The sequence below is a fragment of the Cladophialophora psammophila genome, assembly GCF_000585535.1.
Source record: "Cladophialophora psammophila CBS 110553 chromosome Unknown aczJe-supercont1.27, whole genome shotgun sequence".
Taxonomy (NCBI): domain Eukaryota; kingdom Fungi; phylum Ascomycota; class Eurotiomycetes; order Chaetothyriales; family Herpotrichiellaceae; genus Cladophialophora; species Cladophialophora psammophila.
This window is the reverse complement of record NW_006912948.1, coordinates 128,786-143,333: the sequence shown is the minus strand read 5'-3', so window position 1 is coordinate 143,333 and position 14,548 is coordinate 128,786. Positions and strand designations below refer to the sequence as shown.

The following is a 14,548-nucleotide window of genomic DNA, read 5'->3' as shown; positions in this document are numbered from 1 at the left end:
ATGTGTTCAAAGGGGAGAAGCATTCCACGAACTATGGAGATGGATATTACTACACGCAACCACTACTTGAAAGTAGAAGCCCGGAACTAGCTTGGGTGAACAAAGCTGTCTTTCTGTCCACGGGTAGAATTTCTGTACGGGACGATGGCGACTTGGAGGTTACATATAGAATTTTCAAAGTCGGCTGAGATTTCTAGCAACACTGCCGTCTCTAATCAAGATTTCTCCATCACCATCGACTTCATGGGCTCTCGTTCGGTTGGACAGCAGCTTTTCGTATTTTGGGCTATTCCTATCTTGTTCGGCGGAGGTATGCTTAGTAACGCGCTGCATGGTCTCAGGATTACTCCGAATCCGTTCTCCATTGGCTTTAGCCAGCTCGCCCACGCTGAACTACTCCAAGTAAGCTGTTCGTCTACTCGACCGTAGAAGAAATCCCAAATGCTGGGGAGTTTCGGGCCCCATGAAATGCGAATCGTGTTATTAATACATATCTGCTTTGGTATTTTATCTTCGACCGGGAATTCGAGTTAGCAATCTGCCACTCAAAGGTGTCGTCGAGAAATGGATGTCGCAAAATGTGCCATAGTGTCTGTCGCTGAGACAGTCCTTTTGCTCAAACTCGGCCGTGTAGGACGTCACGGGTTTCTTGACCAGGCGTTTGGACTTTTTGTGGGCCAGTATATCGCATTCAAACTTTATTTTGTTCTCATATGGCCATTCCTGGTATCTCCCTTACGACATTTGCCTGGGCCCAAGGTACGAATACTTTCCTCCGTTTTACATCCCCAGGCAGGAGTGCTTACGGTCCGCTAGGGTGGCAACCTTGTGCTTGGGCAGCTCCTCAATCAGGTCAAGGCTCTGCCCAGTGAACTTGAGAAGAAATGGATGGCGGACGCCCAAGATGCCCCATTTATTAGATACTTGTCTTTTCTCAACACCGAGGTGCTCATGGTAAACTCTGCCCGTGCCCACAAGGCAGTCTTGCAGACCAAGTGTTACTCCTTTGTCAAACCCAAATACTACGAACGCGTTGTGGGAGAAATTGCAGGCCACGGAATCTTGTTTATGGAAGGTGAAGAGCACAAAAAGCAGCGGAAGCTGCTCCTCGGTGCGCGCACTTATAATATGAACTCTAGTGAAGCGAGACTAACCCGGTCGACGCGGCAGCTCCTTTCTCCTTTAGTAATATCAAGCGACTTCTCCCCTTTTTCGAGGTCAAAGCGAGAGAAATGTCCGGTATTATCAAGAGCCAACTTGGCCCAGACGGCTATAATGTATTAGAAGGTAAACTTTCGAGGCATGGCCCCCTAAATTTGGCTGATTGAACCCTCAGTGTCCGAGCTCCTCTCAAAGACAACTCTTGATGTTGTTGGCCTGGCTGCCCTTGGATACGAGCTGAATAGTCTGTCAACTCCTTCGCAACTGGCAACAAGCTATGGGAAAATTTTCGAGTTCGCCACTCCTTTGCAGATTCTCATCTCGGTTGTCCATCAGTTTGTACCGATTCGACAATGGCTTCCTCTGAAGACGAATCAGAGCTTTGTGGAAGCCAACGCCACTGTAAGAAAGATACTTCGAGAGCACATCCAGAAGCGGAAAAGCGAATTTCGAGAAGGCCTCATCAAGGGCGAAAAGGCAAATCGTGATCTTCTAACATTGATGATCGAAGAAAGCAAGGATACATGGTCAGAGGACGAAATGCTTGGCTACGTAGGTGTTTCAACTTCAATAGCTGATGGTACAGGTGTCTTCTTGCTGACACTTTACAGCTACTGAATTTTATGTCTGCGTGAGTGCAATGGATCCGGATAAGTCACTGCCCTGCCGGCTGACGTCTCTCCTAGTGGCCACGAGACTACCGCGGGTGCTTTAACCTGGACATTATACGCCCTTACACTCCATACAAAGGTTCAGGACAGACTACGGGCAGAAGTCTTGTCGACGGTGACATCGTCTTCTCCAAGTTACGAGGAACTCGACAACATGCGCTTTTTGAACAACGTTATGAAGGAAGTGCTCAGATACTACCCCCCTGGTAGGTTCTTTCAAAGCCCCTGAAAGAGAGACTGGCCATGCTGACCTGACCACAAGCACCAACCTTTCCCCGGCAGGCTGCCGAAGACGTCGAGATTGAAGGCGTAAGGATACCACAAGGGACGTTGATCATGATCGCGCCGGCCGCACCTCAATACAACACCCACATCTGGGGCCCGAACGCCGAACAGTTCGACCCCGACCGCTACGACCACCTTCCCGAGCCAGCCAATGACCCATATGTTTCCTTGGCTTTCTCTGCGGGCCCAAGAGTGTGCATCGGGAAATCTTTCGCTATTCTGGAATTCAAGGCTATCCTCACGGAGCTCATTCGGAACTTCAGCTTTGAGAATACCGGGTTGGTTGAGCCCCAGAAGAGTGGACCGAGCTTGCGGCCACTCAACGGAATGAGGCTGAAAGTGAGGCTCGTATCTTGAGTCATGCATTGAACTGAAAAATAGCAATCTTGTGACGCATGTTGTGGATAGCATCAAGCGAAGCGGTGGTCTAAAGTGGAAAATTGCTCTCTTTCACACCTGCTCTGAGACTGCTATGCTGTAAGATGTCCGTTGTGGCTCAGCAGGGACGATATTTGACGTCTCTGATCGGCCAACGGCATAGCCGTGTCCAAACTCGGATATCTATTTCACCTCGCAGGCAGGTCTGGGTTATGTATGCTGGTACGGCTCGCCACCTATTTGTTCGCGACTCGATAAAAGTGATCCTTTGCCTGCTCCTTCTCCAACGCCATCATCATCTCCACCGTCCAATCCTCGTGAACATGGCCTTCTGGAGTATTCGTGGAAATGAATGGCGTCCCCTTTCTCACGCTCTCAACCGCTTCGTCGCACCGGTCATATGCGTATTTCTCCGCGTCAAATGTGTACAACCACATGGGCTGAGGCATCTTCAAGAACTCCGGGTTCACCGCAACGGCCTCCCAGTCGGTTTGATGCCAGCGATGCCTGGTCTCCCAGCCCATTCGCTGCGTGAGACTTGTCCTCTCATACCTACAGTGAGAGGTGAGTGAGTATGGGGCGGTATATTACGAATACGGGCCAACACCTACCTGAGCTTTTCAAATGCACGGAAAGCATCGGGGATATTGTCTTTGCCTAACTTATCGAGCAGTGCTCCGATTGTCGCTGCATCTTCAATTGCTTGGGCGGCTCCTTGCCCCGAGGTGGGTAGGTGAGGATGCGCCGCGTCGCCAACCAACGTAATCCGACCTGTGCGGGACACCCACTGCCGGATAGGGTCGCGCCAGAGGAGCTTCCAATCGATCAGTTTTTCTGGCGGTATTGCCTTCATTGCGGCACAAATGATTGGATCCCAGCCTTCGACGACGTTTAGCATGTCGTGGAGGTCGCCGGGATTCGTCCAGGATTCTTCGACCTCGTAGGTATCCTACGGAACCATTAGCCACGTCCATGGAAACGACACTGACTTCCTTGATGACGTCGGCCAGCTTCGAGCTTACCTTATGAGTGCAGAAAATGACGGCCGATTGAGTGGCGACCGTGATGAACAAGATGGCATGCACATCGGATCCAAGCCAAACGTGGAAGAGATCTTCTTTCAACTCAGTGAACGGCTTCGTCAATGGATCTTTGGCCAAGCATTCCAATGGGAAGCAGGTGCGATAGACTGCGAACCCGCTGCTGCGAGGATGTTGTTGGATGCCGATGACATGTTTCCGCGCAGCGCTATGTATTCCATCCGCTGCGATGACTGCGTCTGCGACAAGACGCTCGCCGTCGATCTCGACTCCAGCACAGTCGTCCTCTTCGAAGTAGGACTTGACACGCTTGCCCAACCGGAACTCGATGCCTAAGGTCTTCGCTTCTTCGAAAATTAAACGCTGCAGGAGCCCACGATTCGAGTACAAGACCGGATATCCGCTGAACTCTGTTGGCAGAGGTGCCTCTAGCAATTTCTTTCCCGACTTGTCAAACAGCGTCATGCGCGCTGGCTGGGCGGACTCTGCAACTGCCTGTTCCAGCAAATTCCCCCAATTTGACATGACGCGCGAGGCATTAGATCCGACCTGAATGATGTCGCCTGTGAGAGCAGTCAGTGCGCGTCCGGCCTCCCCTGCCATTCAATACATTGGGGTAGTTGGCTGACCCTGAGTGGTCAGCTGCCTAGCAGCCTCCACGACCTCGACATGAAACCCCTTCCTTTTGAGTTCGATCGCGGTTGCTAATCCACCATAGCCGGCACCAACGATGAGAATTTTGCCTCGGGAGCCGAAGCCAGTGCCATTGATTTCATTTCCGTTAGTTGCCATATCGACAGTACATACCTACACCACTTGTTTAGTAAGTTAGACAAGAAGAAACGTGGCTACTTGTAAGTAAATGTACAGTTCAGCACTTGGTTAAAGGCCGTCAATAGAAGCACGTATCGCGGCCATAAGTTACTCAGGCCAGTGATCATTGGAAATGCTGGTTGATTGGGCCGAACTTTCGGAGCGCGGGTTGGCGACTGGGAAACAATCCCTCGTCCGTAAAGAGATCCCAGGGTTTGCGGCGCGCAAAGCGCCGGAAAGGAGTCGCTTCAGGAACCCCTCTGATCTGTATCAACCCAGCAAAATCGGGCCGCTTCTTGCCGTACTTTCTCAGTCGCTCCTCAAATCCCGACCTTTCTGAGTGAGGCCGAAATGGATGGTGGCAGAATTCAATAACGCAAGATTTTCCACAAATATTAGTACCTGAATGCAGACATTCTCTGAGCAACACAAAACGTCGGTGAGCGGAGATGGTGGCTGACTTTGACAAACCGACCGCCAAGGTCACATCGCCCAGCAAGCTGGCGCACGTTGTTCTCCGAACGAACAACTTCGAGACCATGGTGGAATTCTACAAGGACTTCCTCGGTGCAGAAGTGATCTACAAGAACGACTTTCTGGCATTCCTAACATATGACGAGGAGCATCATCGGGTAGCGATAGCGGCTTTCCCCGGGACAAAGGCAAAGGATGCCGAAACGTGCGGTCTGGAGCACACGGCATTCGCTTTCGACACGCTGGAGGATCTGCTCCTGGCGTATCGCCAGCGCAAGCAAAGAGGTATAGAGCCACTGTGGCCGGTCAACCACGGGCCAACAACATCCATTTACTACCGCGACCCGGATGGGAACATGATTGAGACGCAAACAGACAACTTCGAGTCTCCAGACGACGCCACAAACTTCATGCGGTCAAAATACTATGACGAGAACCCCATCGGCACGGACTTCGACCCAGAGGAGATGATTGATCGCTTGAAAAGCGGCGCCAGCGAGAAAGAGCTGAAGAAAAGGGTCGAGATTGGTCCACGTGGCATTCCTGTCCTTGGTTAGAAATATCGTTTCGGGGAGCCAGGACAATCGTGAGGACAATTCTCAGATGTCATTGCCGAGGTCTCCATGTAAGGGAGATATGCTGGTTGCGAGTGTAACAATGAACCTTCCACTCTAGCGCTCGAGTCCGTATGGCGCGAAGTGTTTGTTATCCACAAGGTTGTGTTCCAGACTGTCAAGGAATTATAAATACTCAAATCTTGGATTACACGGGCCCATAAATCATGCTCATAGTACTTTTTGCCATCTCGGGTACATGACAGTGACATTTCCGCCACCGTTAAATTCCCGGTCAAAAGTGCTTCGTAGCCGTTTTCGTACAGGGTGAATATTCAGTGATAAACTGACCCAGGCCTGAGGCTCTCAAGGGTCACCGAGGGGCAAGAAGGCCGTCCAGTCATCCAGCTCAAAATCGAAAATATTGGGATAGCTCTGAAAGACACCGAATGTTATGATTCATCGCTCGCGTGCATGGAGTAGAGAATGATACTCACGCTATTCAATGGACTTCTCATCGCGTCAGGACCGGCTTCTTCCGTCCCTACGACACTTTTGTCGTGAAGAACTCCAGATTCGCTATACACGCCGGGTTGGCCCAGAGGCGGTTGTGGAAAGCTCTTGTGGTTTTTGACAGCTTGTCGCGCCAAAGCTGCGACCTCCTTCGCAAAGAAAATCGGGACTTCTGCCTCCGTTGCGAACTCTAAACGGGCAAAGTGCCCGGCTCCAACATCCATCAAAGCGAGGTCGGATTGGACAGTAGGTAGATCGGGGTTCTGCAGAATGTGGATGAAAAGATTGATGAATGCATATATTGGTGTCTGGAATGCCAGCCTACATTGACTGTCAGTGCTGGAGCGCCCAGATCTCAGACTTGCTCCGACAACGAGGCCAGCGGCATCGTAGACTTACAGAACGGGAGTACTGGCGTCGATACGGATAGAATGCGTAGTGAGAATCGCGGCCCGAACCGTTCGGGCTACAATCTCCGTCGACTTCTGAACCTGGGAATGGGTGGTAGGATGTTGTCTTAAGTGTGACCATGGATTTGTGAGAGCAGTGTGAATATCCAAAATGGTGTTGAAGTACGTGAGCCGAATGAAGTTGGCTTGTTGAAGGTTCATATGTGCTGGAAGTTTAACGCTATCAAGCGGTATTTCTGGGTTGACCAGTCCCTGCAAAGTATTTTCGATCTCGACATGCTGCACATGCAATTTTGCCACTGTCTCAGCCAGGGTATCTGGTGATTTACTCCAGTTTTGGACATTTGAGAACACTCTTGCGACTCGAGAACTCATCTGGGCCAGTTTCACAAGATTGGTAGGATACTGAACACCTGCAGAACCCCCCGCAGGGGCAGCCGTTGGGATCTGGCAGCTGATCTCGTCGTCATTGATAGCCTGCGCATGATGGTCAACGTATGCGCAAAAAGAAACTAGGGAAGCCATGGGCATCTTCTAACCGAAGGACGCCCTGCACGAGAGCAGCAACTCTTCTCTAGACAGTAAATTGCCCAGAAAAGCCAATTTCTATGGCGTTGTTCTGACGAGCTGAGGTCCCAAGAGGGAACAGGCTGACGATGGAGACCTTTTGAATATGCAAGACGAGCCGCATTCGTGATAAGCATGTATTCGAGGCAAGGACTTCCAATGGTTTCTGTATAGTACGCCTAGGGGAGGTGGTGAGACGGCCATCAGAGAGCTCTTGCGAAAAGGGGTGCATACCATGACAGTCAGGGCTTGTACAGCGAACAGGGAAGTGCGGAAGTAGAGTAGCTCTGTGTGCACCGCTAGGGCATTTTCGAAGTAGCTCCATGCGGTTCGATAGGCCTTACGGAAACTGGCGCGCCCGGACAGCTCAAAGCGGCATCCAACAGCATAGACAGCATTTCGTAGAGCATACCAGGCCGGATCATCGTCGACGTTGGGGTTGTTGAGTTGGCTCTGAAGCCGGGCATTGAACCAGTTCTTGTTAACAACCCCAAAGACGGCGTCGGGCGCCCTTTCAAAGTAGGCTGAGCGTACATGTCAGTAACATGCTCAGAAGGTCAAAGATCCGGTGTGGTTACCTTGGGCGTATTTCCATGCGATAGACCCAGGTGGCTCGGGCGTTCGTTCCTTTGACATTTTTTTCTCGATCTTGAGCCGACGAGTGACATCTCGTGTCAAGGTACCAGCGGCTTCTTGGAAAGCGGGATTTCCAATCTTTTGAGACACCCATTGAATACCAGGTTTGGAACAAATTGAGAGATACGATCTTGGTCCTGATCTCCTGTTAGGTATGAGTGACGTCGAGTCTGCACGGGGACACACCATGATACTCCCAGTTTGACTAAACGAAAATCTTGAATTTAGGCTCAGGCCAGAAATAAAACAGCTGGCAGCGACTTACACTCTCACAAGAATATACGCTATTGATTTCCTGTTTTTCGCTAGGACTGCTGTTGGATGGATCAATCGGATTGGTTTGGTAGTCTGGCGGAGGCATCTCTAGCTCAAGGCTGCCTATCTGATCTGGGGCCAGTGCCTTCGGAGCCTGGGCCACGGTCATTGAATGTAACTCGATAGTGCCATTCTGCGTGTATCCCATATCAGAGATGGATGTCCCACGGCGAGACACAGAGACCTGGGTATCAGAGGTGTCTGCACATTCAATACTCGGAACCAGACAGCCAGCAGTGTTAGTCGAAGGGGGCATATTGGGCATGGAGACTCTCTCTTCTCCCCCTACTTTCCTGAGAGTTCGCGCCAAAAATTGATCATTGGAGGACGCCATGGACGTGTCACTCAAAGGGTTTCCGGAATCTTCAACAGCGTTGGCCGTTCTCTGGAACTCGACATCGAGTGGGCGCAGAAAATCGGGCATCTGCGGGGCGTTGGAGGGATCGGATCCAGCTGCCTGAAGTAATGCCTCGACGCGCGCCAACCGACTGACCACGTCTCCGCTCACAGCATCCTTGTTGCTGAGACGAGGGCGTCTTCTTGAGGCCGAAACGCACACTTCTCCATGATCCAAGCAGTTGCTGCAGGGGCTGCCGCCATTACCTGTGCGCAGTTAGCGAGATCAAAGGGAACAAGACGAGCATGGCAATCGTATCTCACAGCGGACCTTTTTCATCCTGCAGAAATTGCAGGCGATTGAGCGCTTTGCCCTCACTGGTTTCGGCAGTGGATTGTCCTTTTCAGGGTTCATTGTTAAGACGTCAAAATGCATGGGAGTTGTCTCTTCGTCTGAGGCGTGCCAATGTGGGGAACGACAGATACCAGGGAATATATGCCAGCCCAGTTCAACGATACCAGAGATTTGGGACCAAGTATCAGAGCTGTAGGAGAAAATGAGAAGCCAGGGAAGACAGCAGCTGTTGCACACCTAGGTATTCAACGCTCTCGGGATCCGGGGATGCGGGGGCACGCGGGGGTGGGTCTAGTGCGCCATGGAGATGGCTCACCAACCTCGTCGATATATGCACCTAGGCATATTCGGTACTAGTCAGCCAGTTGAGTTTCTCCTACCTAATTGCCCATGCGGCTAGTTGGGCTGACCGAGTCATGCGGCTGCTACACGTTGCCCAAGGCTTGCCAGTCATGAAACTGTGGAAAAGGATCAGATGTCCATCCACCTACCAGTCACTTGCATGTTGCGGCTAACGAAGCAGCATTTGGCCTCTTCGGAGAGAGTTTGTTAGTTCTTTGCCATCTCCTCCAGGCGGATCACTACGAGATGGCAGACCCATCAGCCTGTCGGAACACCAAATGTCTCGGTCCGAAAGTGATTCCGAACCCTTTGGGACATCCGACTTGTCCCCCCATTGCCGGTTTCTGATCGCTGATTTTGTTGAAGCCCGGAATAATCTGCCCAAGTCGTGGATACAGATGTGGTACTCCGTACTTCATGGACCTGCTCAACTTCTAATAGAGCAGTGCATGAGACGTTTTCGTTACCTAATATGATATAAGCGATCCGAGGAGAGAGAGGCATAAGAATCTTGGGCCTCTTGAAGACACTGATTTACCATTGATCAGGATTAAAGGCTTTGACTGCTGGTCCCAAATTTTCCGGGTTATAGTGAATGACGCCGGGGACAATGTAAACCAGAGTAGCCTTAGGGACAGGCACGCTGTCAATGATAATATCCTCTGCCGGGTGTCTGTGGGCGCTAGTGCCTGCGAAGGGGAACAGGGCAGGCCAACGCCAATGACCATTTCCGCTTAGCTGGCGCGCGACGTCGAAGGAGTTCGTTTGTGAAATGCCTCAGTAAGGTAAGTGTTTTTTTTTATATCCGCCATAAGCAATTGAGTGCTTAGCCGGTAGTACTCGAAAACCTCTTTAGGATGCCAGGGTTCGATCTCTCAATCGCGGGCAAGAACAATGTAGAACATGCAAGGTCGGTGGGAGAGTCTCCACAGCGGTTTCGTGGTCTTTCAAACTTCTGCGTCCGGAAAGTAGATGCTGGGAGCGCTCGTGGTCGTGGACTAAGCCGTATACTCGAATAACCTTTCGGACGCTAGTGCAAGCGCGGAGACTGAGGATAGATTGCTCATTTGGATCCCAAAACACGCTAAACCGATGGTGTCGTGGGTGGTCTTCGAAAACACATAACTCTCTGTGTCCGCTTAGCGCCGAGGACAGTTTTGGTGCATCATCTCTGCAAGATACCTTCGAAAAGATCATTAGATCCCTTGTCCACGATCTTCTTTATTAGAGATGTCAGTTCTTATGACCTGTTGTCGAAGAAAGGGAGCAGCCACTTAATGGTACCATCTGAGAATGGACCTGTACTATTGAGAAGCCTCCTCTGCTTTCCATGTGCCTTCCTTCTTCGAAAAAGAGGACAGTCCCGATGATCTCACCAAGAACGCGCGTCATAAAGCTGACAATCGTGACATGTGTCTGGAGGACACCTCGAGTAGCTTTGACCCTGCTCAACAAGGCCGCTTCGCTGTTGTCAGTCGTAAAGAACCGGGTTGGGTATGTACCCGGGAAGTTGTTTCATCCAGGAAAGATGCATCTCCTGTTGGTTGAGTGAAAGGAGGGGGGAGGTGAGAGGAGGGCGAGTCGCGAGTATTAATAGTGATCTCTGAGCAGTTTCCACTCTGCTTCCAGATAAGGAACGTCGCCTGGGAATGCCTGCGTCACGATACAACAAGGACAACGCAGCAGTCTGACAGAACAATAAATGGGCTGAAGAGCAATAAAAATTGAGACCCTTCCGCGCTTTTCTGTAGTTCTCTTTGCCCTCCGATTCCGAGGCTACCGTCATTGACATTCTATCCAGTCCTTCTCATGTCCCTCTGGCAACCTGAGACCTACCGGCTTTAGTCAGGGATTCAAGCTAGTCTTCAGAGACAGCCTTTTCGTCCGACTCCTCCAAGTAGCGGTGCGCTTTGCAGCATTCATTTAGAATCTTCTGGCATCCTGTTCATCTGCCAAGCTGGAGTAACACCTTCCACTCGAGGCAATGGTGTACTGGTCTCCTTTGCCTCAGTCATCCTTCGAACTGCCTGAGGTCTGTGTCCACCAGATACCCTCAAAGACCGGGTATGCCATCATCCAAATGTCCCGGAAACTAATGCATTTCTCAAGCAGACTTTCCTTTCCCCTTCATGACTTTGCGCCGCTGGGCCATCATGTGAGTGTAGAGAATATAGCTGCCCGGTACGTAAATGAGGAGAACAATCTTCAACAATAGATCGAGCCGCTGTCCTTGCTTCGCTGCAGGGGTCAATGCCAGGTACATAAGCAGACATTCGCTCGAGATGCCAATGGGATATAGGACGAAGAAGGTGTTGTACCGCAGCCACGTAAGGGCGGCGGGGACTCTTTCACTTATGGCTGCCTTCCACACGAAGAACCCATATCGAATGACTTCTGTAGTTCCCCACGCCATCAAGATCCCCGCAAAGGCAATCGGCCCCAATGTCGAACCCGGCACCGACTTCCCAAAGCTGTTCGTCGTCGAGACGACTTGTGGAAACATGTCTAGCACAACCCAGACAAGCAATATCCGCGACGCGACTTGCATTGCGGTTGTGATGGGGCTGGCTCGGACGAGGCCGACGGCGGCATGGAGGATTTCGAGGAGGGCTATTGTCTGAGTCCATTTAAGAAGAGGAAAGAGGGCGTCGAGAACACCTTGGGGTTTCCCAAGAGCAAAGAGGGTGGGTATGAGGAAAACAGCTCGGAGGGTTATGATAGACCACAGGGCCAGGCAGATGGCATTGTAGGCTACCAGGTAACTCTGTGAAGGGGAAGAGGATGATTTGCGGGAAATTTGGTTCTCCATCCTGGATCTCGACACTCGTGAGCTTGGAAGAGGGACCTGAGAGAGGAATTGAAGGGCGAATCCGTAGTTTATATCCTCCTCCGAGACTGCCCTGACATTGTTTGTGATTGTGGAGGGAAGAATTGGATGGAGATGAAGATTCTAGGCACAGGTGAAACTGAATGTGTCGCAATTTCCGTTATTGGCCTAGCCTCATAAAGTCTTGGAAGCCAAGACACTATCATTATTTGGTACTAGTTACCAAAATCTCCCTGCCGTTCGATTGCTCCCGGCATCACAACTGCCTCTTCAGCTTCCAAAGAGCCATCCTGACACTCCATCATGTTTTCACTCAAGACTGACGCCAATGCAATCAAAGAAGCCAACCTTTCCTTTAACTCCAGCCCAGCCAACGTACGCGCCACGGTTAGGGATAGCTATTAGCGCACTATCCGTCGATATCAATTCTGCTGATGATGATCCCGCTCAGGTTGTTCTGCTAACAGGACGTTGGAATAGGCCCTCGCAATCATTGCGTTCAGAACTGCATTGAATTTCAGGGGGATCTCGTCTTGCTGGGACACTCGGGAAGTATCCGACAGATTTTCATCGACGTCATCATTGTCATTAGCGGTCTCCGGGAGGTCAGAGGTGGAGGGCCGAAAGTTCCAAAGCTGTAAGTCAGATATTGGCTGCCCCCAGGAGTCGCAGAAACCGACTGAGCCTGGAGGAGGAATGGGAACGCTGATCCTGGCCAGCTCTTCTGGGCTTAGCATACTCACAGTGACATTGGGCCCCTGAGGGCCGATGCCTGACCCTGTTTCTGACTCCAAAATGAAATCGTCGCCAACAGTGGTGAACGTGGAGCCCCCAGGTCGAACAGCTTGCAGCGGATCCGGGTGCTGTTCGATTAGAAACTGTGCTGTCTCCGTTGGACCACCCGTGGAGCTGTTGCTGTTCTTGGTCCCATCGTGTGTCCCGTATCCAAGGTCGGTTAAATCCCTATACTCGACCAGTTTGTTGTCCACTGTCACCAAGTATTTTGGGTGTCGTTCTCTGGGTTTAACGGAGCCTTTGATGATTCCGGAGATAATTTCTCTACGCGATTCTACCAATAGATCCAAAGCAGAGCGCACCTCGCCCCTTGAATGAATCAGCGGAAACGGCACGAACCCAACGATGGAACTCGGGTGTCTTTGCACGCTCACCAGCAGGTGTTTCGAGAGATCCTTGTCCCGTGCGCGAGCAAATTCCACGAGATGTGGTACAACCTGTATTCTCTGCGGTGTGGGAAGGCCACATGTTTGCACCAGAATATTATCGTGCACCCGTTTGAAACATTCGTTGAGGTCATTCTCCAACCAAAGAAGATACTAAGAAGGTGTCTGAGCTAACTTCCAGTGAGTCTGCCCCAAGGAGCTTAACCCACGAAGAACCGCTTCGAGGCCATAGAAAAGGACGGCCTGACGTTGTCCGGTGACAGCATCCGAATCGATAGCGGGCCACATTCCCAATAACTCTGTGAACAACATGTTGACACGGAATGCTAGAAAATATTCGAGCTCAGCTGCCACAAACAGGCTTAGTGCGTCGTCAACGAAGGCGCGACTGATGATCCAGATAGAGTTAAAGCTCCGAAGCAATTTGGAATAGCCCAAAAGGAGCTTGATCTTGGAGAATAAGTCCTGCTCCTGGTTGGAAAAACTTTCGGCGTCTCTGACTGTATACAATCTCCCCCACATGGCTTCCATGATGAACAGGTCAAATTGTTCCTTGGTGATTACAGGTGCCCTTGGCCACGTGCCGTCGGCGAATCTGAGATCGAGCGCGACGACATGTGTCAATTGAAAGCTTCTCCTAGAACATCTGTCCTCGAGGTCGAGTTCTAGAATGATCGACTGGGGTTGGGGTCCGGAAGCTCGGGAGATGATTGTCACGTCTTCGGACAGCTTGGGGAGACTTTGCTGAACTGCTTGGCAGAAGTTATGCCATCGACTCCAATCCAAATAGGGAATAATATTTGGACTGGCGGGTGGTGCTTGCAGACCGGTTTTGTGCTGGCATCTCTCACACCACGGTGATCCGGAACAAGCACGATTGCCCTTGTCAACTCTGCAGCCAAGACACGGTTTTGACCTCTTAGTTGAAGGGGAAGCCTGAGGATGAGGGCGGTTTCGAGTTTTAAGAGTCGGGGGAGGAATCAATGACGGATGGGCCTGTGACTGAGTTGAAGGGACGTGATTGGCGACAACTGGACTAATTCTCTCTGTGCCGTCGAGAGCTCCCAACCTCCCCCACGAGACACAATGGTGTTCATCACTATCATCGTGCAGGTTATCATCAAGGGAACGATGATCATTCAGGAATGTAGCCAGACTGTCGAAGTCCACTTGGACCGGGCCGCCATCAAGCTCTATGGTAGGTGGATAGGAGTTGACAATATCTGGATGGTGCAGGTCACTGTTGAGGTTCCATGACGCCTCTTCAGGAATGCATATGCCAGTGGTGGTGGTCGTATTGATTGCCTGGAAGAGATGACCTCCGTCCATGCTGGCTGACTTCTGGTTAAAGCGAATAGCACTTAAGAAAAAGGGAGGGCAGAAAGGTGAAATGCGAAGATCACGAGGTAAATGGTTCGAGCGAGCTTCGATGAGAATTGAGATGAAAGAAGTGGAAGCTCTTCGACCTGAGGCAGTAGCCTTTATATAGCCCTGTTTAAGCCTCTCACTCACACTCAACGGAGTCTTCGTGTGATTTCAATCTTCTACCACGACACATGAGCATTCATACTCACGAAGTGCCTTGTTTTTCTCTTTTCCGCCAAAGTTTGTGGCGCGAGAGGGAAACAAAGTTCAATGTGGAGATATATCTTGCATTAACGGTGCGGGAATCCGCTCAACCCTGGTCGCT

General features: G+C 51.0%; 6 protein-coding genes across 6 annotated transcripts; 2 read left to right on the top strand and 4 right to left on the bottom strand.

Moving 5' to 3' along the window:
• Positions 1–564: 564 nt before the first annotated feature.
• Positions 565–2,474, top strand: A1O5_11616 (uncharacterized protein; the record flags this gene model as incomplete). The annotated part of the gene is made up of 6 exons (XM_007752188.1): positions 565–759; positions 817–1,111; positions 1,171–1,287; positions 1,337–1,717; positions 1,817–2,038; positions 2,095–2,474. 6 exons carry the CDS (start codon positions 565–567, stop codon positions 2,472–2,474), a joined length of 1,590 nt encoding a protein of 529 aa, XP_007750378.1.
• Positions 2,475–2,731: 257 nt separating this feature from the next.
• A1O5_11615 (uncharacterized protein) lies at positions 2,732–4,327 on the bottom strand (the record flags this gene model as incomplete). The annotated part of the gene is made up of 4 exons (XM_007752187.1): positions 2,732–3,047; positions 3,107–3,444; positions 3,518–4,098; positions 4,165–4,327. 4 exons carry the CDS (start codon positions 4,325–4,327, stop codon positions 2,732–2,734), a joined length of 1,398 nt encoding a protein of 465 aa, XP_007750377.1.
• Positions 4,328–4,797: 470 nt separating this feature from the next.
• Positions 4,798–5,379, top strand: A1O5_11614 (uncharacterized protein; the record flags this gene model as incomplete). Its single annotated transcript, XM_007752186.1, has 1 exon — positions 4,798–5,379. One exon carries the CDS (start codon positions 4,798–4,800, stop codon positions 5,377–5,379), a length of 582 nt encoding a protein of 193 aa, XP_007750376.1.
• Positions 5,380–5,828: 449 nt separating this feature from the next.
• A1O5_11613 (uncharacterized protein) lies at positions 5,829–8,241 on the bottom strand (the record flags this gene model as incomplete). Its single annotated transcript, XM_007752185.1, has 7 exons — positions 5,829–6,210; positions 6,289–6,776; positions 6,839–7,045; positions 7,101–7,390; positions 7,445–7,639; positions 7,689–7,707; positions 7,768–8,241. 7 exons carry the CDS (start codon positions 8,239–8,241, stop codon positions 5,829–5,831), a joined length of 2,055 nt encoding a protein of 684 aa, XP_007750375.1.
• Positions 8,242–10,954: 2,713 nt separating this feature from the next.
• Positions 10,955–11,659, bottom strand: A1O5_11612 (3-hydroxy acyl-CoA dehydratase; the record flags this gene model as incomplete). Its single annotated transcript, XM_007752184.1, has 1 exon — positions 10,955–11,659. One exon carries the CDS (start codon positions 11,657–11,659, stop codon positions 10,955–10,957), a length of 705 nt encoding a protein of 234 aa, XP_007750374.1.
• Positions 11,660–12,099: 440 nt separating this feature from the next.
• A1O5_11611 (uncharacterized protein) lies at positions 12,100–14,187 on the bottom strand (the record flags this gene model as incomplete). The annotated part of the gene is made up of 2 exons (XM_007752183.1): positions 12,100–13,011; positions 13,075–14,187. The coding sequence occupies 2 exons, from the start codon at positions 14,185–14,187 to the stop codon at positions 12,100–12,102; spliced, it is 2,025 nt and encodes a 674-aa protein (XP_007750373.1).
• Positions 14,188–14,548: the final 361 nt, after the last annotated feature.